Here is a 27,451-nt window from a genome sequence, read left to right as displayed (position 1 = left end):
TCAGCTTTTTCTGGGCAATGAAAGATTCCCAGGCATGGCTTCCCGTTTTGAAAATCTAAATTTTTTGAAGGATTTGGCCCTCATGATCGATATTCTAAATGAGATTTCTCTTCTGTCAAATGCCCTGCAGGGGAGAGATACAGATATCATCAAGGCTGAAAAGTTAGTATTGCGAACAATCAAAGCTTTTGAAGTGCTTAGACAGAGAAAGGGCACATATGAAAACAACACTGATGCAATGCTAAAAACACAAGCCTTCAAAAACATCAATTTAAACATCCAAATCAACAATTAGTTGTCCTTCCTCATGACAAGATTCTGTCAAGCATCATCACCAATTTCAAGAAAAGGCTGATGAATTGCGACCATCTAAAAACAGGTAGCCAATTGCCAGATGCAAACAAGTTACACTTTATCACATATTTGGAGCCAGATTACTGGAACATGGAAGATGTACTCGTTCCATGGGCTGAGGCAGAGGCAATATTGTTTGAATTTGGTGAAATTTTTAATTAAGAAATTAATTTGAACGACTACAGAGATTTTTTGGAAAATGTGCTAAAAAATCCAAACAAGTACAAAATTCCTGACGATATCAGAAAAGCTAGAGATATTGTCAGGACAATTGCTGTTAGTTCAGCAGAGGCGGAAAGGGGGTTCTAAAAAATGAACCTATATGTTCAGAACAAAGAACCTGCCTAATTGTTCCAAACATAAATAATCTGATGGTGATAAGTGTTGTTGGCATGAGATGGGACCCAATTCCTGCAGTGAAAAAGTGCCTCAGAGTGCACCACTGCATGGCTGATGATCCACAAATAAAGACCAAGAAAGCTGCAACTGAGGACTCTGGAAGCCTAAGAACAATATGGAAGTATCAACAACCAGAAAACCAATAACACAAGTAAGTACTTGAGTGTATCTCTTTCATTGTGTTATTCTTACGTAAGGTATAAGTGCATGCGATTAAAGTCCTCCTTTCTGTGTCTCTTCTTTGTGCAGGTTATTGGAGCAAGGTGGTGAAGTGGTGGTGCAGAAGGCCGGCAAGGCAGTAATCTTCCCTTTGTAAGTAGCTGTCTTTATTGCTGGGTGTGCTGGGTTCATCCTTAATATAGTAAGTGCAAGAGATTAAAGTCCTCCTTTCTGTGTCTCTTCTTTGTGCAGGTTATTGGAGCAAGGTGGTAAGGTAGTGGTGTGCAGAAGACCGGCAAGGCAGTAATCTTCCCTCTGTAAGTAGCTGTCTTTATTGCTGGGTGTGCTGGGTTCATCCTTAATATAGTAAGTACAAGCAATTAAAGTTCTCCTTTCTGTGTCTCTTCATTGTACAGGTTATTGGAGCAAGGTGGTGAGGTGGTGGTACAGAAGATGGAGAAAAGGACAGTAATCTTCCTTTTCTATTATTTTGTATGCTTGTTTCATCCTAATGCAGTACATGCGATTAAAGTCTTCCTTTCTGTGTCTCTTCTTTGTGCAGGTTATTGGAGCAAGGTGGTGAGGTGGTGGTGTGCAGAAGACCAGCAAGGCAGTAATCTTCCCTCTGTAAGTAGCTGTCTTTATTGTTTTGTGTGCTGGTTTCCTCCTAATGCAGTACATGCAATGGAAGAGTTCATTTCTGTGTCTCTTCTTTGTGCAGGCCATTCATTGGAGTCAGTGATACTGAAGTCTAGCAAGGACAGTCATCTTCCTTCTGTAAGTAGCTCTTTTATTGTTTTGTGTACTTATTTTCAATTCAATTTCAATTTCAATTTACTTTATTTGTATGCCGCCCTTTTCCCTGAGGGGACTCAGGGCGGCTCACAGTTCAAAGGGGGGGGGGGAAACAGATAAGTTACAAACATGAAAACCATACACCATTAAAAAGCACAACAGTCATACCATTCGAGTGGGGTTGCAAGTCTTTTAGCCCCAGGCCTGTCGGAGCAGCCAGGTTTTAAGGGCTATGCGGAAGGTCTGGAGGGTGGTGAGGGTACGAATCTCCACGGGGAGTTCGTTCCAGAGGGTCGGAGCAGCCACCGAGAAGGCTCTCCTCCGGGAAGTTGCCAGATGACATTGGCCGGCAGATGGAATTCGGAGGAGGCCTAGTCTATGGGATCTTATCGGTCTAGTGGAGGTAATTGGCAGTAGGCGGTCTCTCAAGTACCCAGATCCAATACCATGCAGGGCTTTGTAGGTGACAACTAGCACCTTGAAGCGCACCCGGAGATCAACAGGCAGCCAGTGCAGCTCGCGGAGGATAGGTGTTACGTGGGTGAATCGAGGCGCACCCACGATTGCTCGCGTGGCTGCATTCTGGACCAGCTGAAGTCGCCGAATACTCTTCAAGGGCAGCCCCATGTAGAGCACGTTGCAGTATTCCAGCCTAGAGGTCACAAGGGCACGAGTGACTGTTGTGAGAGCCTCCCGGTTCAGGTAGGGACGCAACTGGTGCACCAGGCGAACCTGGGCAAATGCCCCCCTGGTCACAGCTGACAAATGATGTTCAAGAGTCAGCTGTGGGTCCAGGAGGACTCCCAAGTTGCGAACCCTATCTGAGGGGCGTACTATTTGACCCCCCAGCCTGAGAGATGGAACACTTGGCCAATTAGTGGGAGGGAAGCACAGAAGCCACTCGGGCTTATCTGGATTGAGTACAAGCTTGTTAACCCCCATCCAGTCTCTAACAGCCTCGAGGCCCTGGCTCATCACGTCCATCACTTCATTGAGTTGGCACGGGGCGGACAGATACAACTGTGTATCGTCCGCATACTGGTGGTATTTTATCCCGTGCCATCGAATGATCTCACCCAGCGGTTTCATGTAGATATTAAAAAGAAGGGGGGACAGGACCGAACCCTGCGGCACCCCATACGTTAGGGGCCTAGGGGTCGATCTCTGCCCTCCGACTAACACCGACTGCGACCTGTCCGAGAGGTAAGAGGAGAACCACCATAAGACAGTGGCTCCCACCCCCACCTCCCGCAGTCGTCGCAGAAGGATACCATGGTCGATGGTATCGAAAGCCGCAGAGAGGTCAAGGAGTACCAGGATGGAGGTGTGACCTCCATCCCTGGCCCTCCAGAGATCATCGGTCAATGCGACCAAAGCAGTTTCTGTGCTGTAGCCAGGCCTTAAGCCTGACTGGAATGGATCTAGATAACTGGTTTCCTCCAAGGACTGCTGGAGCTGAAAGGCCATTACCTTCTCAACAACCTTCCCCACAAAGGGGAGGTTGGAGACTGGATGATAGTTGTTCAGGACGGCTGGATCCAAAGATGGTTTCTTCAGGAGGGGTCTCACCACCGCCGCCTTTAATGCGGGGGGAAAGACCCCCTCCCAAAGGGAGGCGGCAACAACCGCTTGGATCCAGCCCCGTGTCACCTCCCTGCTGCTAACAACCAGCCAGGAGGGGCACGGGTCCAGTACACATGTGGAGGCACCTACAGCTCTCATGGCCTTGTCCACGTCCTCAGGGGCAACAGCTTGAAAATCAATCCAGCGATGACCTACCAGATTATCCCTTAGTGCCTCAGCTGGTTCTGCAGGATTGGAGTCCAGGTCCGCCCGAAACCGAGCAACTTTATCCGCGAGGAATTGGACGTAGTCCTCAGCTCTGCCCTGCAGAGGATCACTCGTATCCCTCCTATTTAGGAGGGAACGGGTGATCCTGAACAAGGCGGCTAGGCGCGACTCAGCGGAAGCAATCAGAGAGGCAATATGTGTTCTTTTTGACGTCCTAATTGCCCGGATGTAAGCTCTGATGCAGGATGTTAAAAGTGCTCGGTTCGATTCGGATTTACTGGATCTCCATCGGTGCTCTAGGCGTCTCTTTCAGCACTTCATCTCTCGGAGTTCCTCAGTAAACCAAGGAACCCTCCGGGATCCACTGCCTCGGAGCGGCCGTAGAGGCGCAATCTGGTCAAGAGACTCCGTCGCTGCCGAGTTCCATGCAGCAACCAGAGTCTCCGTCGAACTGTGGGCGAGAGTATCTGGAATAACCCCAAGCTCCCGAAGGGTCCATAAGTCGCCTGGGGCGGAACCACCTGGTCGGTTCCTCCTCCCTACAGTGGGGGTTTAGTCTCTGAAAGTCAAGCCTCAGTAGGTAATGGTCCAACCATGACAGGGCTAAGATCTCACTACCCCTCAGACCAAGATCACAACTCCACTGCTCCGAGAGAAATACGAGGTCGAGCATGTGACCCGCCGAGTGGGTTGGGCCCCGGATTACTTGGGTCAAGCCCATGGTTGTCATGGAAGCCATGAACTCCTGCGCTCCATCCGAGTGTTCACCGAGCGAAGGCAAATTGAAATCCCCCAGAACCATAAGCCTGGGGAACTCAACTGCCAGCTCGGCTACCGACTCGAGGAGCGAGGGGAGGGCTGCTGCAACGCTGTTGGGAGGCAGGTACGTTAGCAGCAAGCCCACTTGACCCTTGAGGTCCAACTTCACCAGCAGGGACTCACACCCGACAAGCTCCGGAGCAGGGATCCTACGAGGTACTAGAGACTCTCGGATAACAATGGCCACACCCCCACCCCTTTTTCTGGGCTCGCGGCTGATGAAGCACCTGAAAGCCCTCTGGGCACATCTCTACGAGGGGGACTCCTCCCTCCGGGCCCAGCAAGGTTTCAGTAATACATGCCAGGTCTGCCCTCTCATCTAAAATTAAGTCCCGAACGAGAGGAGCCTTATGAACTACAGACCTGGCATTTAGCGACAGCAGCCTGAGACCAGGGTCCTGATTACTCGCGCCATCTGGCCTTGGAGTGGGACTCATAGGGCCGGAAGGAGGGATCTCTGTGACGTAGCGAACCCTCCTTCCCCGGTAATGACCAGCCCTAAAGTCCCCGCCATATCTGCCCCTCCCTGTTAGGACCGTAATGCTCCGGCCCACTCCCATGTCCATAGTCCCTCCAACCACCCCTATGGCCCCCGCATTTCCTGACAGGCCCTTCGAATCAGTCATCCTCTCACGCAAACACAACCGCTCATCCATGCATTCCCCACATAAGTTAATTAAAACACAGAAAATACAACAATAATGGGGTTAAAAAGTGGGTACAGTCATCAGTCAAACATACCAGTCACACCTCATACATAAAAACACGGAAAATTGTGATTAGCGCAGTTTGGAGATAAATAGTAATAGGGCAAGAGAAGAAAAGTCTTTACACCCGGGAGCTCCTCTTCCGCTGGATCAAATAGAAGGGACAGAGTTCTACAGTTTAGAGTAGGTGGGGGGTTAATCCCCGGTCACAAGGGGAGAGAGCAAATTCCCTACCCACGTCCTCTTTGTCCTCCACCTTCCTTTTCTGCAAGAGTTGTAAATGCAGGATGGTATGCACAGCTCTCGGCAAAAACGGAGATCAAAGACCTCCATGGCCAAGCAGCAGCAGCCAGAGTGGCAGGGGGTGTGAGCGGTCGAAAGATGGAAACAGTTCAGGTGGGAACAGTTCAGGGAGGCAGCGTTGTCTGGGTAGGCAAGCCGAGAACAATCACAGATGGTTGCAGCAGTGGTAATGGGAGTTGGAGGCAAAAAGTCGGCCACAGGGATCACAAGCCAGGATTGTAAAAGCCGGTCTGAGGCAGCGATAATTAGGTGATAATTAAAGTCAGAAAGCCGCAATGGAGGAGGGGGGGGGGACGCACTAGGATCAACCACGGCAACAATGAGAAAGCCAGTCACACGGATCCCTAGTGCAGAGTAGTGAATTCCCCAGCCCTGCCCAACCCCCCAGGGCAGCAAATGGCCCAGTGGCGTCCCGCCGATGAAAACAGGGTCACAGCACTCTGAACTCAAACCAAGCCAAAAACAAACTGCCGCCGGATGGAAAAAGCCATCATTCGAGGGGGGGGGCACCCACAGGTCGTTCACCAGCACCCCCAGAGACCATCCACAGCCGTCAGAGTACTGCCCCCAAGCGAGGTGTCCCTCCGCGGCCAAACTCAGGCAATGCTGCCCCAAAAACAGTCGAGCTTGTTGATAGCTGTTCATGAGGGGGGGGGCGCTGCCCGCGTAGCAAGATCGTTCAAGCCGCAAGCTCGTTCAAGCCACAGCAGCGCTTTCCAAGCATCTTCCAGGCACTTTCCGAGGTAACAAGCAAAGCACCGTCCCAACTCAGCTAGCGCCAACCCAAATTCAGCCAGGTTCGTCCCCAGCTCGTTGCCAGCTGGAAAGCCGCCATCCGTGGGAGGGGGGGGAGTGCCGCCCAACAACGCCGAAGGCCGAAGGCCGCTCAAGATTGTCCAAGAACGTCAAAGCCCGTCCCCAGGCTGCCAGGGCAGCGTTTCCCAAAATAATCACCCCTCCAAGATCGTTTCAATTTCTCCTCACGCAATTCCGCTCTGCCAGGGTCTGGCGTTCAGCGGGGGCTCAATTCTGAGCGATTTCAGCTCTCTTCCAGCCGGAGCGAAAAGCTCAGGCAGCCATCTTCCCTGTGCAGGGTCAACTTGGAGGTAAAGTTACAGGTGGTTAATCTTCTTGTAGTTTATCCATTGGGGCAAAGAACTCAGTGACATCGTCTTGGCCACTCCCACCTGGTCACATGGGTGGCAAGCCACTCCCACCTGGTCACATGGGTGGCAAGCCACTCCCACCTGGTCACATGAGCAGCAAGCCACTCCCACCCAGTCACATGGGCAGCAAGCCACTCCCACCCGGATACATGAGCAGCAAGCCACTCCCACCCAGTCACATGGGTGGCAAGCCACTCCTACAAAGCAGGCCACACCTACAGAAGAGGTTCCAAAAAACTTTGAAACCCACCACTGGTGCTGGGCAGGAACCTGAACTTTCTTTTTGGTGGGGAAAACCTGGAAACTTTCAGGTTTGGGTTTTCCCAGATGTGCCAATATGACATCTCTAATAAAATGGGGAAACTCGGGGTGTTACTTGGAACCTTGACAATTATGTCTGTTTGCTGCCTTGAGTTGCTTAAAAAAAAACCTAATAAATTTTAGAGTGATTTACAAAGAGCTTAAATTTCATTTTCCTGATTTTCAAATTTTACTGCACAATGATCATTTGAAATATATTTCTAATAAAATTCTTAAATGTGTCCAAATATAAATTTAAGAAAACTATGCATTAAAAAAAAAGAGACACAGGAAAATAGTACAAGGCTATTATATGTTCTTTGCTGGTTACAGGAATGAACTATCTTAATCCGCAAGAAGTTGGGAAGAAGGAATTAATAATTTGAAAGAATATGTTATTGATCAAATAGTCTTCTTTGCCAGGTATCCTCTTACTTTTTCCAGGTGTCAATCTATAAATTAAATATTATTTTTACATGCATAAGTGAATTTCTTCCTTTTATGTTTGAACTGTAAGTACTCTTAATTTTATTGAATGTTAAAGATGGACTAATTTATAATAAACTACATATTTATAGATTTCCTCCTAAAATAAATGATACTTACACTAAGTTTGACGGAGTTAATTTTTGTCTTCAAAGAAATAGCCATTGTAAAGCCTCCTGGGGTTAAAGCTTTTGAAACAAGCAATAGTACAGCTTCAGCAGGATACAGGAAACAGCTAGTAAATTCCACATTAACTTTTACTTGGCTCCTGCATTGGTGAATAATAAGATATTTTCTAATGCAATTATGGCAGGCAAAATGCAATGTTTTTATACACCTGATACTGAAAATCTTTTGCTAAAACAAACTGAAAGGTAAAGTCTTGACTCCTTGTGAATGTATGCAAATATATCCATGAAGTTGTCTAAGGAACAGTACAAAAGGAGTTGTCCATGGCTACGTTTCAGGACATTTTTTTACTTGTATTTGTATTTTATTGGTCTTGTATGCTGCCCACTCCCGAAGGACTCCGTGCGGCTTAAAATAAACAAAGGAAGGGGATAAGTAGACAAATAGACAAACAACAATTTAAAATACACAACATTCATAGTTCCCGTGGGGCTGGCTATTTCAACAGCCCCCCAGCCTGCCGGAGCAGCCAGATCTTAGTGGCTTTGCAGAAGGCCGGGAGAGTAGTAAGGGTCCGGATCTCCACGGGGAGCTCGTTCCAGAGGGCTGGAGCTGCAACAGAGAAGGCTCTCCCCCGGGGAGTCGCCAGCCAACATTGGCTGGCAGATGGGATCCGGAGGAGGCCTAGTCTGTGCGATCTGATCGGTCTATGGGAGGTAATTGATAGGAGGCGGTCTCTCAGGTACCCAGCTTCGATGCCATGTAGGGCTTTATAAGTAACGACTAGCACCTTGAAGCGAGTCCGGAGACTAATGGGTAGCCAGTGCAGCTTGTGGAGGATAGGTGTAACGGTGTACCTGGGTGCACCCACGATCACTCGCGCTGCTGCGTTCTGGACTAGCTGAAGTCTTTGAACACTCTTCAAGGGCAGCCCCATGTAGAGTGCATTACAGTAATCCAGTCTTGAGTTCACAAGGGCGTGAGTGACTATCTGAAGGGCCTCCCGATCCAGGTAGGGTCGCAATTGGTGCATCAGGCGAACCTGGGCAAAGGTCCCCCTGGTCACAGCCGAAAAATGGTGTTCTAAAGTCAGCTGGGGATCCAGGAGGACTCCCAAATTGCGAACCCTCTCTGAGGGGCGTATAATTTCACCCCCCAGCCTGAGAGATGGAATACTTTGGCTGGCAGATGGGATCCGGAGGAGGCCTAGTCTGTGCGATCTGAGGGGGTGGCTGAGGGGGCTAAAGACACGGGAGAGGGTCGGGGTATTGCGGTCGTGACAGGGAGGGGCAGATACGGCGGGGACTCTAGGGCAGGCCATTACCGGGGAAGGAGGGTTCGCTACATCACAGAGATCCCTCCTTCCGGCCCTAGGAGTCCCACTCCAAGACCAGATGGTGTAAGTGATCAGGACCCTGGTCTCAGGCTGTTGTCGCTAAATGCCAGGTCTGTTGTACATAAAGCACCTCTCGTCCGGGACTTAATTTTAGACGAGAGGGCAGACCTGGCATGTATTACTGAGACCTGGCTGGGCCCAGAGGGAGGAGTCCCCCTTGTAGAACTGTGCCCAGAAGGATTTCAGGTGCTGCATCAGCCGAGAGCCCAGGGAAGGGGTGGGGGTGTGGCCGTTGTTATCCGGGAGTCGTTAGTTCCTCGTAGGGTCCCTGCTCCGGAGATTGTCGGGTGTGAGTCTTTGCTGTTAAAGTTGGACCTCAAGGGTCAAGTGGGTTTGCTGCTAACGTACCTGCCTCCCAACAGCGTTGCAGCAGCCCTCCCCTCGCTCCTCGAGTCAGTAGCCGAGCTGGCAGTGGAGTTCCCTAGGTTGATGGTCCTGGGGGACTTTAATCTGCCGACGCTCGGTGAAAACTCTGATGGGGCGCAGGAGTTCATGGCTTCCATGACAGCCATGGGCTTGACTCAAGTAATCCGAGGCCCAACCCATTCGGCGGGACACATGCTTGACCTTGTATTTCTCTCGGAGCAGTGGATGTGTGATCTTGGTCTGAGGGGGAGTGACATCATACCCCTGTCGTGGTCAGACCATTGCCTACTGAGGCTCGACTTCCGGAGGCCAAACCCCCACTGTAGGGAGGAGGAACCGACCAGGTGGTTCCGCCCCAGGCGTCTTATGGAGCCAGTAAGGTTCCAGACAGAGCTTGGGGTTATTCCTGATACTTTCACCCACAGTCCGGCAGAGACTCTGGCTGCTGCGTGGCACTCGGCAGCGTCAGAGGCCCTCGACCGGATTGCGCCACTGCGGCCCCTCCGAGGCGGCGGATCCCGGAGACCACCTTGGTTCACCGAGGAGCTCCGGGAGATGAAGCGCCGGAGGAGATGCCTGGAGCACCGTTGGAGGTCCGATAAGTCCGCATCGAACCGAGCAATGGTAACCATCTGCACCAGGGAATATACTAGGGCACTTAGGGCAGCTAAAAGATCACATATAGCCTCCCTGGTTGCGTCCGCTGAGTCCCGCCCAGCCGCCCTGTTTAGGATAACCCGCTCCCTGTTGAACAAAAGGGAGACGGGGGAACCCTTGCAGGGCAGAGCTGAAGAATATGCCCAATTCTTAGCGGACAAAATTGCTCGGTTTCGGACGGACTTGGACTCCACATCTGCAGTTCCAGCCGAGACTCAGGGGGACCAAGTACAACAGCTCTGGGTTGAGTTTCAGGAGGTTACCCCTGGGGATGTGGACAAGGCCATGAGAGCTGTGAGTTCCTCCACCTGTGCTTTGGATCCGTGTCCCTCATGGCTGGTTTTTAACTGCAGTGAGGTGACACGAGGCTGGATCCAGGCGGTTGTAACCGCCTCCCTTCGGGAGGGGAACTTCCCCGCCGCACTGAAGGCGGCGGTGGTGAGACCCCTCCTGAAGAAGCCATCCCTAGATCCAGCTGTCCTTAATAATTACCGCCCGGTCTCCAACCTCCCCTTTCTGGGGAAGGTTGTTGAGAAGGTGGTGGCCTTCCAGCTCCAACGGTCCTTGGAGGAAGCAGACTATCTAGACCCCTTCCAGTCAGGCTTCAGACCCGGTTACAGCACTGAAACCGCCTTGGTCGCATTGATGGATGATCTCTGGAGAGCCAGAGATGAGGGACATCCCTCTATCCTGGTCCTCCTTGACCTCTCAGCGGCTTTCGATACCATCGACCATGGTATCCTTCTGCGAAGACTGCGGGAGGTGGGAGTGGGAGGCACCGTGTTACGGTGGTTCTCCTCCTACCTCTCGGACAGGTCGCAGTCGGTGTTAGTGGGAGGGCAGAGATCGTCCCCAAGGCCCCTGAAATATGGGGTACCGCAGGGTTCGGTCTTATCCCCCCTACTATTTAACATTTACATGAAACCGCTGGGAGAGATCATCCGTAGGCACGGGATTAGATACCATCAATATGCGGACGATACTCAATTGTATCTGTCCGCCCCGTGCCAAATCAATGAAGCGGTTGACGTAATGGACCGGGGGCTTGAAGCCGTCATGGACTGGATGAGGATTAACAAGCTTGTGCTCAACCCAGAAAAGACCGAGTGGCTGTTGTGTTTTCCTCCCAAAAATTCGGCCATTAATCCAACACTCAGGCTGGGGGGTCAAATTCTACACCCCTCAGAGAGGGTTCGCAACTTGGGAGTCCTCCTGGATCCACAGCTGTCATTCGACCATCATATAGCGGCTGTGACCAGGGGGGCATTCGCCCAGGTACGCCTGGTGCGCCAGTTGCGACCCTACCTGAACCGGGAGGCCCTCACAACAGTCACTCGGGCCCTCGTGATTTCTAGGCTGGAATACTGCAATGTGCTCTACATGGGGCTGCCCTTGAAGAGCATCCGGCGACTTCAGCTAGTACAGAACGCAGCCGCGCGAGTGATTGCGGGTGCACCCCGATTCACCCGCATTACACCTATCCTCCGCGAGCTGCGCTGGCTACCTGTCGATCTCCGGATGCGCTTCAAGGTGCTATTGACCACCCATAAAGCCCTACATGGCAGTGGATCTGGATACTTGAGAGACCGCCTTCTGCCAATTACCTCCCTACGGCCTATAAGATCTCATAGGTTAGGCCTCCTCCGCATCCCATCGGCCAGCCAATGTCGGCTGGCAACTACAAGGAGGAGGGCCTTCTCAGTAGCGGCCCCGACCCTTTGGAACGAGCTCCCCGTAGAGATTCGTACCCTCTCCACCGTCCAGGCCTTCCGCACAGCCTTGAAGAACTGGCTCGCCCGTCAGGCCTGGGGATAAGGACCATTACCCCGCCCGAATGTTGTATGCATGTTGCGGATTATTTTATTATGTGTTGTTGTCTTAGTATTGTATTGTATTCCCCTCTCCCTGGTTTTCTGTGAGCCGCCCTGAGTCCCCTCAGGGAAAAGGGCGGCCTACAAATAAAATCAATTCAAATTCAAATTCAAATTCAAATACTTGGCCAACCTTTGGGAGGGAACATCAGTAGCCACTCGGTCTTGTCTGGATTGAGTGCCAACTTGTTTACTCCCATCCAGACCCTAACAGCCTCCAGACACAGGCACATCACTTCTACTGCTTCGCTGAGTTGGCACGGGGCAGACAGATACAATTGCGTATCGTCTGCATATTGGTGGTACTTAATCCTGTGCCGGCGTATGATCTCACCCAGCGGCTTCATGTAGATGTTAAATAGGAGGGGGGACAGGACCGAACCCTGCGGCACCCCATAATTGAGGGGCCCTGGGGTCGACCTCTGCCCTCCGACCAACACCGACTGCGACCTGTCCGAGAGGTAGGAGGAGAACCACCGAAGGACGGTGCCTCCCATTCCCACCTCTCGCAACCGTCGCAGAATGATACCATGGTCGATGGTATCAAAGGCCGCTGAGAGGTCAAGGAGCACAAGGATAGAGGGGTAACTCCTATCCCTGGCTCGCCAGAGATCATCGATCAGCACAACCAAAGCAGTTTCTGTGCTGTAACCAGGCCTGAAACCCGACTGAAAGGGAGACTGGACGATAGTTGCTCAAAATGGCTGGGTCCAGAGATGGTTTCTTCAGCAGGGGTCTCACCACCGCACCCTTTAGGAGGAGCGGGAAGATTCCCTCCCGGAGAGAGGTGTTCACTATCGTCCGGATCCAGCCGCGTGTCACCTCCCTGCTGGTCGAGAGCAGCCCGGAGGGGCACTTGTCCAGTATACAAGTGGAGGCACTCACCGCTCCCATGGCCTTGTCCACTTCCTCAGGAGAGACAAGTTGAAACTCAATCCATGAAGTATGCTCAAGACCTTCCCCCGGTACCTCGGCTGGTACCATGCAATTGGAGTCCAGCTCTGTTCGAATCCAAGCGACTTTATCCGTTAAACACTGAACAAATTCCTCAGCTCTACCTTGTAAAGGATCATCCACATCCCTCCCTTTCAAGAGGGAGCGGGTTATTCTAAACAAGGCGGCTGGGCGCAATTCAGCGGATGCAATAAGGGCGGCAAAATGCTAACATTTCACCGCCCGTATTGCCACGAGATAGGCTCTGATAAAGGCTCTCATCAGTGCTCGGTCTGACTCAGATTTACTGGCCCTCCAGTGGCGGTCTAGGCGTCTCTTTTGGCGCTTCATCTCCCGGAGTTCCTCGGTGAACCAAGGGGCCCTCCTGGATCTGCTGCCTTGGAGAGGTCGCAAAGGCGCAATCCGGTTTAGAGCCCCCGCCGCCGCTGTATTCCAGGCAGCGACTAAGGACTCCACCGGATTGTGGACGAGAGTGTCAGGTATTTCTCCAAGCGCCGTCTGAAATCCCATAGGGTCCATCAGGCGCCTGGGGTGGATCCACCTAATCGGTTCCCACTCCCTACAGTGGGGGATTGGTTTCCGAAAGTCAAGCCTCAGTAGGAAGTGATCAGACCATGACAAGGGCAAGGTCTTAATGCCCTTCAACTCTAGATCACATCTCCACTGCTCCGAGAGGAATACGAGGTCAAGCGTGTGACCCGCTGAATGAGTTGAATCCCGAATTACTTGGGTCAAGTCCATGGCTGTCATGGAAGCCATGAACTCCTGTGCCCCATCAGAGCATTCACCAAATGTAGGCAGGTTGAAATCCCCCAGAACCATAAACCTGGGGAACTCTACCAACTCGGCTACTGACTCAAGGAGCGAGGGGAGGGCTGTTGCAACGCTGTTGGGAGGTAGGTATGTTAGCAACAAACCCACTTGACCACCAAGGTCCAACTTCATCAACAGGGACTCACACCCGACAAGCTCCGGAGCAGGGATCCTACGAGGAACTAAAGACCTTCGGATGATGACAGCCACTCCCCCACCCCTTGTCTGGGGTCGCGGCTGATGAAGCACCTGAAATCCTTCTGGGCACATTTCAGTGAGGGGGACTCCTCCCTCCAGGCCCAGCCAGGTTTCAGTAATACATGTCAGGTCTGCCCCCTCGTCTAAAATTAGGTCCCGGATGAGGGGAGCTTTGTGAACCACAGACCTGGCATTTAGCAACAACAGCCTGAGACCAGGGCCCTGACAGTTCTTGCCATCTGGCCCTGGAGTGGAAGTAGCAGGGCCGGAAGGAGGGATCTCTGTGACGTAGCGAACCCTCCTTCCCCCGTAATGGCTAGCCCTGAAGTTCCTGTCGTACCTGCCTCTCCCCATAGTGACCGTAATGCTCCGGCCCACCCCCGCACCCGTAGACCCCATATCCCCTCCCACAGCCTCCGCTCCATCCGGCAGGCAATTTTTGTCACTCATTCTGGGACGGGAGGTAGGCCTGGGCCCCCTACCACTTCTGCAATAGCACTCAGTGGAGGAGGCACCAGGCTGTACTCTCAATCCTCTCATACATACACAGCCACTCCTCCATGCATTCCCCACTTCCAAATTTAACCCACAGCTCTGATATTCCCTGTAAGTCTAACACCTAAGAAGACCCAAACCAATTTAGCCCAGACTATGTTAGTCAACTCTTGCCATCTATCAAGTCTATGGTAAATGTAAAGGTTCCCCCACACATGCATGCTAGTTGTTTGCAGCTCTAGGGGCAGTGTCCATCCCTATTTCTAAGCTGAGGAGCTAGCACTCTCCAAAGACGTCTCCGTGGTCATGTGGCTGGCATAACTAAACGCCAAAGTCGTACAGAGTGCTGTTACCTTCCCACTAAAATGGTCCCTATTTTTCTACTTGCATTTTTTACGTGCTTTCGAACTGCTAGATTGGCAGAAGCTGGGACAAGTAACAGGAGCTCACTCCATTACACAGTGCTAGGAATTCAAACCACTGAACATTCTGATCAACAAGCTCAGAGTCTTAGCCACTGAGCCACTTCTATCAAGTCTACAAAGTCATTAAAAACTAGTGGACAATGGAAAATTAGTATTTCACAATGAAATTTTCAGAAAATTAATAATTCTCTAGTGGATAAAATAGAATTTTTAAACTCTTGCACATTTCCTTTCACTATCAAGCAAGCACTCTGGAAAAAACTACCAAAGGCTGTTTCTGTCCAAACCCACATACCTACAAATGTTATTTTATGTTATGTCAGCTCTAATGGCAATAATTATGCACCAGTCACAGAGCAAAGTTAATTAGCCATCTGTTATATGGCACACATATATACAAACATCATACTTTAAAGTTTCTATAATCCAGTCTAAATTTTTAAAAGCCTTGTTGTGAGTCCCCAAGTGCATCTCCAACTTTTTTTTTATTTCTGGAAAAATCTTTAGTTTAAGAACTCTGATGCCTCAATTGGCTTAAATTAGTATTTACTGATAATTCCCTATCTTCACTGATAATTATTCACTGAATTATTTATCTGTACTGAAGAAAGGCACATATTTGGATATAAAATGCTATGGTCTGTGTAACCCTACTCAAGCCTCACCTGCTCTGATGTAATGGGTTCTCAGGAATGATATTTAGAGAAACCTGAGCACAAATTACCTTTTGGTAAGTGAGGAATTTAATTGGAAGATTGTTCGGCAATTGTCTATTTAGCCATTAGTTTATGTTCTTCCCATAAAAAAGATTTCACATTTACCAAGTGTTTTGCTCTCCATGTTACTGGAAAAAATATTGGGCACTAGAAACCATTTCACATGTTTTCCTAAATGCTCTTTTTTATTTGGCCTAATCTGCTAAATTAGAGGGAACATTCTTCTTTTAGTTCACATAACTTCTCTAATAGCCCAAAGAGAAGCCAATTTGTCTCACTTAATATTCTACTTGCATTATTGGCTCTTATATGCAGATATATATCCAATTCAGTGGTGGTTTTCAAAAATGTTTTAGAACCTATTCTGTAGGTGTGGCCTATTTTGTGGGTGTGGCTTGATGGTCATGTGACTGGATGGGAATGGCCAACTAGTAAAATGTGGTGAAACTTATTTAACAATGCTCTTGCTTAGCAAGAGCAAAATTTTGGGCTCAATTGCAGAAGCAAAGCGGCCTTTCTGGACTCGTCTGAAGAAGTCCATCCCCCTTCACCCTTCCTTCTCTTTGAGAAGCGGTTTGCAAAGTCCCAGTTTTGCAAGGTGCTTGTCAAAGAGAAGGAAGCATGGGCTTCTTCCCACAGCTGAGTCCTCCACTCCAGCAAAGGAAGTGGGTGGGTGGGGCAAGCATGGTAAGGACAGGCAGGGAGAGAGAGAGAGAGAGGGGGGGGGAGGGAGGGAGGGAGGGAGAGGGAGAGGGAGAGAGAGAGAGAGAGAGAGAGAGAGAGAGCGACGACCTTTGGCCAGAGGAGGGAGCATTCTGGTACGGGGTCTCCAGAGGCCCCAGTACACAAACACATGCCAGATTTCTGGCACTGGTCCATGCGTACCGGACCGGACCTGCTGAAACCCACCTCTGATCCAATTATATATAAATTGAGATTTTGTGTAAGTGTGTTTTAATGGATATTTCAGCCTAGTCTTTTGAATAGGGTCTACATAACAAATTTGAGGAAATTATGTATTTCTTTTTCCAACCAGTGATTTATAATAGTATCTAAATGTTTGTTCATTCTTTCAAATGATAATTAAAAGTGCAATAATTACAAACATTAAAGAACATTGTGTTGGGACAAATCATTTAGTATAATTCAGTAAATGCATAATATGAGGGTTCAGTCTAAATAGTTGAAGTGGGTTATCAAAGCATCCCCCACCAAGAGGCCCTCTGGGTTTTCAATCATGTGTCTATCTTATTTCTTTTGTGTATACGTGGTATGATAACCAATATGAATGTTACAGACATCTTCAGGCCCCACTAATCCTAGCAAATGAGATGCAACTTTATCTTACTATCAAAGAGAAAAAAACTACAACATGCAATAAATTCCATAATATCACCCTAGTCACCATATATGATTAGGGAAGCATTCTCATTCCATCTCTGGCAGTTAGACCAATCTCAGAAATGACAATAAAATTATTTTTTCTAAAAAAAGAAAGTCTTATTTTCCTGCTTAAAATAGTCATGCTACTTACAATGGCAAGAGAAATAAAAATACATGGTTGTATGATATTCAGATAGTGAAGAAAGTAAAATATCTGGGAATTCATTTATCAGTGAGATGTGCAACCATAAAAGAAGATAATTACACTCAATTGATACAGCAAATTAAACTTGACTTGGAAAAGTGGAAAAACCTGCAGCTATCACTGATAGGAAGAATAGCTACCATTAAAATGAATATTCTACCAAGATTACTATACCTGTTCCAAACAATTCCGAAAAAGCTGGAAAAGAAATACTTCAAGGAATTAAACAGATTAGTATCAAATTTTATGTGGCAAGATAAAAAAGCAAGAAGAAGTCTGAAACTGTTACAAGACAGTAATAATAGAGGAGGCTTTGGGTTGCCAGATTGGGAGTTATATTATCAGGCTTCTGCACTTAAAAGAATGAATAACTTTGAAACATAGACAATTATTAAGTTTGGAGAGACATGATTTACAACTGGGGTGGCAGGCCTTTCTATGGCATGGGAAAAATAAAGTACACAAATATTTCCAAGGACACTATATTAGAAATGCTCTGTTTTTAATATGGGCAAAAATTAAGGAAAAACATGACTTGAAAATACCTGTCTGGCTCTCCATGATGGGGGCACTGATACATCCAAATATGGCTGACAGAAAAAATCATAAGATATAAAAATATTCTGAATGAGAAAGGAGAATTGAAAAGCAAACAGGAACTGAATAGTCAAGGGACATATTTGCCATGGTGGCCACATGTACAAATACAATCAAGATATGAAAAAAGATGTTAAAACATATAGTTTTTATAAAGAAACAACCAAATTGGACCAGATTATAACAGGAACTGATGAGAAACTGATTTTAAAAAATTATAAGTATTTACTGAGCGTTAGAATGGAAAAAGAGCAAGTAAAGGAAACAATGACAGTGTGGGCTAAAAACTTTGCTTATTCTATAGAATTGGATAAATGGCAAAAGTTGTGGGATAGAAATTACAAATTAACAAGATCTACAACATATAAAGAAAACTTATACAAAATGTTTTACAGAAGGCACTTCCCACCAGCAAGATTAGGTAAGATGTTTAAAGATATGTCTGCTAAATGTCAGATGTGTAATCAGATCCCGGGCTCATATTACCACATGTGGTGGATGTGCCCAAAAGCAAAAGCATACTGGTCAAAAATACATACTTGGATAGAAAAAATGATAAAGGAACATATAGATCTAAAACCAGAAATATTTCTGTTGAGTATTATACCAGAAAAATATAATAAAGGGACTATGTATCTAATACTACATATGTTAACAGCGGCTAGAAATGTATTTGCACAACATTGGAAAAGTGTGGAGATCCCTACAGAAGATAATAAAAAATATTAGAATATGCAGAAATGGATAGTTTAACTCTTGAAATTAAAGAGAAGGAAGAGATGGAATATTTTGAAATATGGCATTCATTTTATCTAAGGTTAACTAATAGAAACAGAAGTTAGAATGTTTAAAAGTATAAGAGAAGGACTAACTTTACTATGATAGCTTATTACAATATGTTTATTAATATTAATTAGTATCAATAATTATTAATATTATGATGGAAAAATACTGTTATGACTACTACTAATGAATATGATGATTGCTTAAACTAATTTTAATCAGACAACACACTGTTTCTATAGACATTGAAACTGTTACTCTTTCTATATATATAGGAAAAATAAAAAATAATAATTTAAAGAAATACATGGCTACTAAAACAAGGGAAACCATTTAAAAGGCAATTCCAAAAAAAGATGGTATTGATCTAAAATTTATTTCAAGAATTCTGCTGTAAATGCATTCCAAATCACATAAAACCACACAAGATTTCAACCAATAAACATAATTCAAAATAAATCAAAAGTTTAATAGCAATCATAAACCAAATGCAACTTTACTTACTTTGGGGGAATTGTGACAGTATTTCCTTTAGGTAATGAAAAAGTAGAGGATTCTTTTCCTAAAATTGTAGCATTGTATACCAAAGTTTTTATGCTAGGGTTTTTCAACTGTATCTGTTGCAAAAATACAATATTTTCATTTACTGAATCTTTTTACTTTTCTTTTCAGAGCAACCCCCAAAGATTTACATAAAACTGTGCATTAAAAGTATGAGAAACAATATTACATATTTTTTTCATTTCAGTAAATGCAACATCTGCAAGATGTAAGGGGAAGGGGGCAAGCTATACATTATATTCTTTTTTGTAGAGATACATCATAAAAAAGAGTTATTATTCATATACGGTATTATAGATGAAAGAGAAGCTAAAAGATGGTGAGTTGTATTGAGGCTTTAAATTTCATCTTTTATTAAATGATAGCTCTAGTAACAAAACAGGGACATCCAAAATCACAGATCATTATTAAAATTATGCTAAATAAAAATTGATTAATTCCTAAAAGAAATTAAAAACATCAAATAAATTGCCTCATTTTCGAAAACACTATAAATAGTAAAAGTGTTATAGTATAGTAATAGATGACACAACCTTTATCATGAGTGTTAGAGGAATTTAACACCCAGTAATCATAAGTATTATGGAAACTGAAGTGCAAAACATCTGGATAACGATGTGAAAACATTTTTCAGATCTTTCGAAGTATAAGACCTTTTTCCCTCAAAAAAGAGGCTGAAAATCTGGGTGCATCTTATACACTGAATACAGCATTTTTGCCTCACAAAACCCTGCCCCCTTCACCAAAATGGCCATGCAGAGTCTGTAGAAAGCTTTCAGAGAGCTCCTGGGGGCTGGCAAGGCAGAAATGAATGAAAAACGGGCCATTTTTTTGCTCAATTCCCCCCCCCAACTCCCAGGAGTACTCTATAAGCCTCCTAAAGGCTATGCATGCATTTTTTTTTTTGACAAAAAGGAGCCGTTTTAGCAAAAAATGGGCTATTTTTTGCTTGTTTTGGGGGTCCCCACCCCCCAGGATCACTCTGCAAGCCCCCTAAACGCTATTCATGCCTTTTGGGGGGGGAGGGGCCGACTTTGCGAAAAAATGGGCTGTTTTGGGGAGGTTTGCAGAGTGCAAAAACTTTTTTTTTTAATTTGCCTCTTCAAAACCTTGGTGCGTCTTATACATTGGTGCATCGTATACTCTGAAAAATACGGTAATAACCTAATATTCGATATGGCATGACTGTCTATTAAGGTTAAAATTTGGACACCAGACCTCTAGCTATAAATCAATGTGCAAGTTCCTTTTTCTTCATGTTACAGCTTATCTTCCAGTATCTACTAATACCACTTAATTATAAAGGTTCGTTTCTTCCAATATTAGTAAAATAAATTCCCAAGATCATTTTCAATTCTATCAAAAATTACTTAAAATCTTAATATACAAATACCTTTCTAAGAATTGTAGCATGAAGTTGGCCAGCGAACTCTAGTGTTTTCTTAGGTAAATACTGAGGAAGTCGCTCATATAAATAGACACAAAGCATAAGCATCATGACTGGATTAGGATCACAAATGTCAGCAGCCTAATTTTACATTAAAAATAAATCAGTGTAAATTGATACTATAGATGAAATCTTTGAAAAAATATTAAGCGACTGCAACTAATGATTTTTCATATTTAAAGCCATTACAAAACAGAAAATAAAACATAGAAGTCTATGGAGATTCTCAGTCACTCAAGTCATGGTTGTCCCAAATGTGCTTTTAATCCAAGAGGCAACTGGACTTTCTGGTTTTATTTTGAAGACATTTCATTTCTCATCCATGAAGCTTCTTCAGCTCTGACTGGATAGTGGGCAATGACAGCTTGCAAACAGTTGGTAATTTGCATTCATTTAGCAGGTCATTAAGGTCACCTGGAGGTTTATCTGTGTCATCAGGGTCACCTGAGTGGTGCAAATGGATGTGGCGCCTTCTTGGAACTGTTGAAATGACTGTTGTAGATTGGAGATAGATGATGTCATATCTCTCCGCCTCTGTTGAGAGAGGTCTGTTCAATTTCAAAATCCTTCCAGTTACCTCTTGAAAAAAGCACCCTTGGGATAGGAACTAGAACCAATTTTATTTCAAAATCAACATAATGAAATACATAAAAGCATATATCTGAGAAACAAGGGGAAAATATTTAAGTACTAATTCAGTAAGAAATACAGAAAAGATTACATTTTCACAATTCTTTTCATACAAATATTTATAGTGACTGGTTGTTTACATTTAAGTATACCAATGAAATCTTAAAATACACTTTTAAAGCAGCTTACTGGAATTCAGTTAAAGTAGAAAGAGTATTGATGCTTTCAAACTTTGGTTTTGGAAAAGAAACCTGGGCATACCTTTGGAGAAAACAAATTTATGGATCATTGAATAAATCAACTGTGAGTTCTCATTTGAGGCACAAATGCCAAGGTCAAATTATTCTACTTCGGACACATTATGTAGACCTAGCTGTCTGGCAATGGCTCTAATGCTGGGAAAGGTGGAAGGAAAGGGAAGACCAGCAGCAAGGTGGATATACTGAGTTACATTGGCAATGAATGCATCATTGAAAGATCTGAAAGACCATGTCATAGACAAATCATTATGAAGAAAAATCTATCTAGTGTATGTGGTTGCTAAGAATCAACAATAATTGATGGTATGTAATCAAGATGAGGGCACAATCATAATCAGGATAGATTCACTCCTTTATTATTATTACAGTTCTTTCCTATTGTATCACATACTCATTTTTTAAAAGTTTGCATTTTAAGTATGATTATCCAATATCTAATAGGCATTGACTCCAAGTGATCACGTAAGATAACTTTCTTCAGGACATCCTGCCTCCAACCTAGTTCTTTAGATTTTTCTTCGGTACACTTGTTGTAATTGAGACCATCCATCTTGTTGCTGCCATCTTCATTTTCTTTTTCCTTGCACCTTTCCCAGAATTATAAACTTCTCCAGATAGCTTTAAGTCTTCGTTTAATATATCCAAAATATGATAATTTGAATTTTTTGGATAGCACAGTGAAATTGTGATTCTTCCTAACCTCCTCTAACCATTGCCATTTTTTAGTTGGATTTATAATATTGCTGGCATTAGTGGTTACTTTTCTGAAAAGGAAATTTCCTATCCACATACATTAAAATCTGATTTTATGGTTAAGATGCAGCCCTAGAAACCAGAAATCTGTAAATTCTAGTTCTTCCTTAGTGACTGAGAGATGTTGGATCTATTTCTTCCTCTTTGTCTAATTGACCTCACAGACCTATTTTGTGCTAAGAATATGATGATTCTTGTACACTGACTTGATATGACAAATAAAGGCAAGATATAAGTCAAATAAATTCATGCATAATTAATTCAAAACCTCTATATTTTTGAAATATTACAAATCACCATAAAATTAGGGTTAGGTTAGTTCTTAATCTCTTTTTTAAACTTACAGTTAAAATAAGCTAGCTGGATAGTTTTATACCAATTGTAACAATAATTAAATAATTAAATTAAATAATATAATTAAATTATTAATTTAACTAGCTATGTGGATTGGATTGGATTGGATTTATTGCATTTATATGCCGCCCTATTCCCGGAGGGACTCAGGGAGGCTCACAAATCAGGTAGGGAATACAAACAAGGGGAAAAAAATAAACAAACAACTACAAAATAATTTAAAAACAATCAACAACCACACAGTTCGAGCGGGGACGGGAACTCGTCAACCCCAGGCCTGTCGGAACAGCAAGGTTTTAAGGGCTTTGCGGAAGGCCTGAAGGGTGGTGAGGATCTGAATCTCCACGGGGAGCTTGTTCCAGAGGGCCAGAGCAGCCACAGAGAAGGCCCTCCTCCAGGTGGTAGCCAATCGGCATTGGCCGGTAGATGGGATTTGGAGGAGGCCTACTCTGTGGGATCTAATAGGTCTGGTGGACGTAATTGGCAGCAGGCGGTCTCTCAAGTACCCAGGTCCAATACCATGAAGGGCTTTATAAGTGACGACTAGCACCTTGAAGCGTATCCGGAGACCAATGGGCAGCCAGTGCAGCTCGCGGAGGATAGGTGTAACGTGGGTATACCGGGGTGCACCCACAATCACTCACGCGGCTGCATTCTGGACAAGTTGAAGTCTCCGAATGCTCTTCAGGGGCTGCCCCATGTAGAGTGCATTGCAGTAGTCCAGCCTTGAGGTCACAAGAGCATGAGTGACTGTTACGAATGCCTCCCGGTTCAGGTAGGGATGCAATTGGTGCACCAGGCGAACCTGGGCAAATGTCCCCCTGGTCACAGCCGACAAATGGTATTCTAAAGTCAGCTGTGGGTCCAGGAGGACTCCCAAATTGCGAACCCTGTCTGAGGGGCGTACAATTTCACCCCCCAGCCTGAGAGATGGAATATCTAGCCAATTGTTGGGAGGAAAACACACAAGCTACTCGGTCGTGTCCGGATTGAGTGCAAGCTTATTTACCCCCATCCAGACCCTAACAGCCCCCAGGCACTGACACATCGCGTCAACCACTTCACTGAGCTGGCACGGGGCGGACAGATACAACTGTGTATCGTCCGCATACTGGTGATATTTTATCCCGTGCCGTCGAATGATCTCACCCAGCAGCTTTATGTAGATGTTAAACAGGAGGGGGGACAGGACCGACCCCTGCGGCACCCCACACTTAAGGGGCCTAGGGGTCAATCTCTGCCCTCCAACCAACACCGACTGCGACCTGTCTGAGAGGTAGGAGGAGAACCACCGAAGAACGGTGCCTCCCACCCCCACCTCACACAACCGTCACAGAAGGATACCATGGTCGATGGTATTGAAGGCTGCTGAGAGGTCAGGGAGCACTAGGACGGAGGCATGGCCCCCGTCCCTGGTTCTCCAGAGATCATTGGTCAGCGCAACCAAAGCAGTTTCCGTGCTGTAGCCAGGCCTGAATCCAGACTGAAAGGAGTCTAGATAATCAGTTTTATCCAAGGACCGCCGGAGCTGAGAGGCCACCACTTTCTCAACAACCTTCCCGACAAAGGGGAGGTTGGAGACTGGACGATAGTTATTTAGAATGGCTGGATCCAAAGATGGCTTCTTCAGGAGGGGTCTCACCACTGCCGCCTTTAATGCGGGGGGAAAGAACCCCTCCCGAAGGGAGGCGGTAACTATCGCCTGGATCCAGCCCCATGTCCCCTCCCTGCTGTTCGCAGCCAGCCAGGAGGGGCACGGGTCCAGCGCACACGTGGAGGCACTCACAGCTCCCATGGCCTTGTCCACTTCCTCAGGAGTAACAAGTTGAAAATCAATCCAGAGATGTTGCTCAAGACCCTCCCCTGGTACCTCGGCTGGCTCTGCGCAATTGGAGTCCAGGTCTGTCCGAAGCCGAGCAACTTTATCCACGAGAAATTGGACATATTCCTCAGCTCTACCTTTTAAAGGATCGCCCACATCCCTCCCATTCAGGAGGGAGCGGGTTATCCTGAATAAGGCAGCTGGGCGCATCTCAGCGGATGCAATCAGAGCGGCAATGTATGTGTTTTTAGCAGTCCGGATTGCCAGGAGGTAAGCTCTGATGCAGGATTTTAATAGTGCTCGGTCTGACTCAGATTTACTGGACCTCCAGCGGTGCTCTAGGCGTCTCTTTTAGCGTTTCATCTCCCGGAGGTCCTCAGTAAACCAAGGAGCCTTCCTGAATCCTCTGCCTCGGATCGGCCGTAAAGGTGCAATCCGGTTGAGAGCCTCCGACGCTGCTGAGTTCCAAGCAGCAACCAAGGTCTCCGCCGGACTGTGGACAAGAGTATCAGGAACAACGCCAAGTGCCGTCTGAAAGCCCTGAGGATCCATAAGGCGCCTGGGGTGGAACCACCTAATCGGTTCCTCCTCCCTACAGTGGGGTATTGGCCTCCAAAAGTCAAGCCTCAGTAGGAAGTGGTCCGACCATGACAGGGGCAAGATCTCACTACCCCTCAAACCAAGATCACAACTCCACTGCTCCGAGAGGAATACGAGGTCGAGCGTGTGACCCACTGAGTGAGTCGGGCCCCGAATTACTTGGGTCAAGCCCATGGCTGTCATGGAAGCCATGAACTCCTGCGCTCCATCAGAGTGCTCACCGAGCGAAGGCAAATTAAAGTCCCCCAGCACCATAAGCCTGGGGAACTCAACTGCCAGCTCGGCTACAGACTCGAGGAGCGAGGAGAGGGCTGTTGCAATGCTGTTGGGAGGCAGGTACGTTAGCAACAGACCCACTTGACCCTCAAGGTCCAACTTCACCAGCAAGGACTCACACCCAACAAGCTCCGGAGCAGGGATCCTACGAGGAACTAGAGACTTTCGGATAACAATAGCCACTCCCCCACCCCTTGTCTGGAGCCGCGGCTGATGAAGCACCTGAAAACCCTCTGGGCACATCTCAGTGAGGGGGACTCCTCCCTCCAGGCCCAGCCATGTTTCAGTAATACATGCCAGGTCTGCCCTCTCGTCTAAAATTAGGTCCTGGATGAGGGGAGCCTTGTGAACCACAGACCTGGCATTTAGCGATAACAGCCTGAGACCAGGGTCCTGATTACTCATGCCATCTGGCCTTGGAGTGGGACTAATAGGGCCGGAAGGAGGGATCTCTGTGACGTAGCGAACCCTCCTTCCCCGGTAATGGCTCGCCCTAAAGTCCCCGCCATATCTGCCCCTCCCTGTTAAGACCCTAATGTTCCAGCCCACTCCCGTGTCCATGGTCTCTCCACCCACCCTCATAACCCCCGCATTTCCCGACAGGCCCTTCGAACCAGACATCCTGAGGCTGGGATTAGGCCCAGGCCCCCCTAACACTTCTGCAAAGCACTCAGTGTAGGAGGCACCTGGTTGTTCTCCCAGTCCCCTCATGCGTACGCAGTCACTCACTCATACAGTCCCCACAGTCAGGATAAAATTACAAAATACACACACACACACACACACACACATATATGTGTGTGTGTGTGCATTACCATACTTTAAAAATAGGAACATAAAATGGTATAACTGAAAGAATATAATTATTCATAGAATGTTTGTAATATAGGACCACTTACCACTATATCTATGTCAAGATTTATTGCATGAAAAGCATTCACAAGTATCAAGGCATTGTGCAAATACTGTTCAGAACTTGTGGGATGAGTGTACATATTCACAAAGTGAGTTGAAATCTGCAACCAAAATGAAAATGAATTTTTTTTCCAAGTGAATGCATTGAATAGTTACAGGTACAGAATAACAAGTTGGAAGGGACCTTGGAGACCTTCTAATTCAAAACCCTGCTCAAGCAGTAAACCCTATGTCATTTCAGATAAATTGTCCAAACTCTTAAAAACCTCCAGTGTTGGAGCACCCATAAGTTCTGGAGGCAAGGATTTTCACTGATTGTTCTGTCAGAAAATTTGTCTTAAGTTCTGGTTAGTTCTCTTTGATTAGTTTCCATCCCTTGCTTCTTATCCTGCCTTCAGGGACGTTGGAGAATAGATTGACCCATTCTTCTTTGTTGCAGCCCCTTAGATATTGGAACACTGCCGTTCCAGTATCTAAGGCTTTTATTAACAACCCTATTTGACCAATCCTGAATATTATATCTGTTTCTCTCCTATTCTTTTTCCAGAGATAAAACACCAATACAGTAAAATCAATCAATCTATCTATCTATCTATCTATCTATCTATCTATCTATCTATCTATCATCTATCTATCTATCTATCTATCTATCTATCTATCTATCTATCTATCTATCTATCTTTTTCTCTTCCTTCCTTCTTTTTCTCTCCTTTTTTCTTTTTCTTTCTATCTCTCTTCCTTCCCCCCCTCTCTTGAAAACTGCAAGTCATTTTGATATTGTCTTACCTAATTAGGGCACTTCTGTATCTGTATTGCAGTAATCTACATTTTGTTATCTCCTAGCCCTTTATGAATCAACTGCTCCCCTCTTTCTTCTACCATTGCTCATACCAAGTTTGGTCAGTGGTATACAGGTAGTCAATGACATGATTGTAATTGAGCACAGAATTATGGTCTTAACTCATGCCACTTTTACATCATCATGCAACCACAGCCAATTTTGCTTTTTATGTGGCAGTCAGATCCCAAGCATCCAAAATGTAATCATGTGGCCCTGAAAGGGGCCCAGACAGCAGAACATCGAGTTGTAAGGACCTTTTGGGTGATCCATCTTGGCTTCCAATGGTCGCTAAGCAACTGGTGGTAAGTCGACGACTATATTTACTAACACTTGTAAGCAACAATTCTCCAACATTTCAGTAAAAGATAATTCCAAGAATTGTTCACTGGTAGATTTATTCAGAAACTATATAAAAATACCAGGTCTTATTTTCTTTTTTCTTTTCTTTTATGCTTGAAAATAAGCACAGGCTTATTTCTGGGGAGGTCTTATTTTGTTTGATGTATAGGAGGCGGGGAGCGTGGTCACCTCATGGCTGCAGGGCCCCTTAACCGTGGCCTGCGGATCAGTTGAGCCAGTGAAGGCTGGCGAAGCAGAAAGCCATGTGGCCTGTTGGAATCAGCTTCCCCCCACCTCTACTTGGCTGCTGCTGCTTGAGAAAAGGACAATTATGGAAGATTGTGGGAAGTGGTATCATGTGTGTGAGAGAGAGGGGGGAGGAGGGA

General features: G+C 46.3%; 1 protein-coding gene across 1 annotated transcript in view; it reads right to left on the bottom strand.

Annotated features, from left to right (window-relative positions):
- Positions 1-27,451, bottom strand: part of CFAP47 (cilia and flagella associated protein 47) — a 583,307-nt gene that overhangs the window by 307,224 nt on the left and 248,632 nt on the right. Inside the window, exons 35-38 of the mRNA XM_087721802.1 lie at positions 25,870-25,986; positions 20,222-20,356; positions 18,772-18,884; positions 7,400-7,547 (exon numbers count right to left, since the gene is read on the bottom strand). Coding sequence (XP_087577928.1) covers positions 7,400-7,547; positions 18,772-18,884; positions 20,222-20,356; positions 25,870-25,986 — 513 coding nt within the window. The remainder of the gene's footprint in view (positions 1-7,399; positions 7,548-18,771; positions 18,885-20,221; positions 20,357-25,869; positions 25,987-27,451) is intronic.

This window comes from Thamnophis sirtalis, unplaced genomic scaffold, assembly GCF_051295495.1.
Source record: "Thamnophis sirtalis isolate CommonGarterSnake01/CBP01778 unplaced genomic scaffold, rThaSir2_p1.2 scaffold_8, whole genome shotgun sequence".
NCBI lineage: Eukaryota > Metazoa > Chordata > Lepidosauria > Squamata > Natricidae > Thamnophis > Thamnophis sirtalis.
This window is presented reverse-complemented; position numbering and strand designations above follow the sequence as displayed.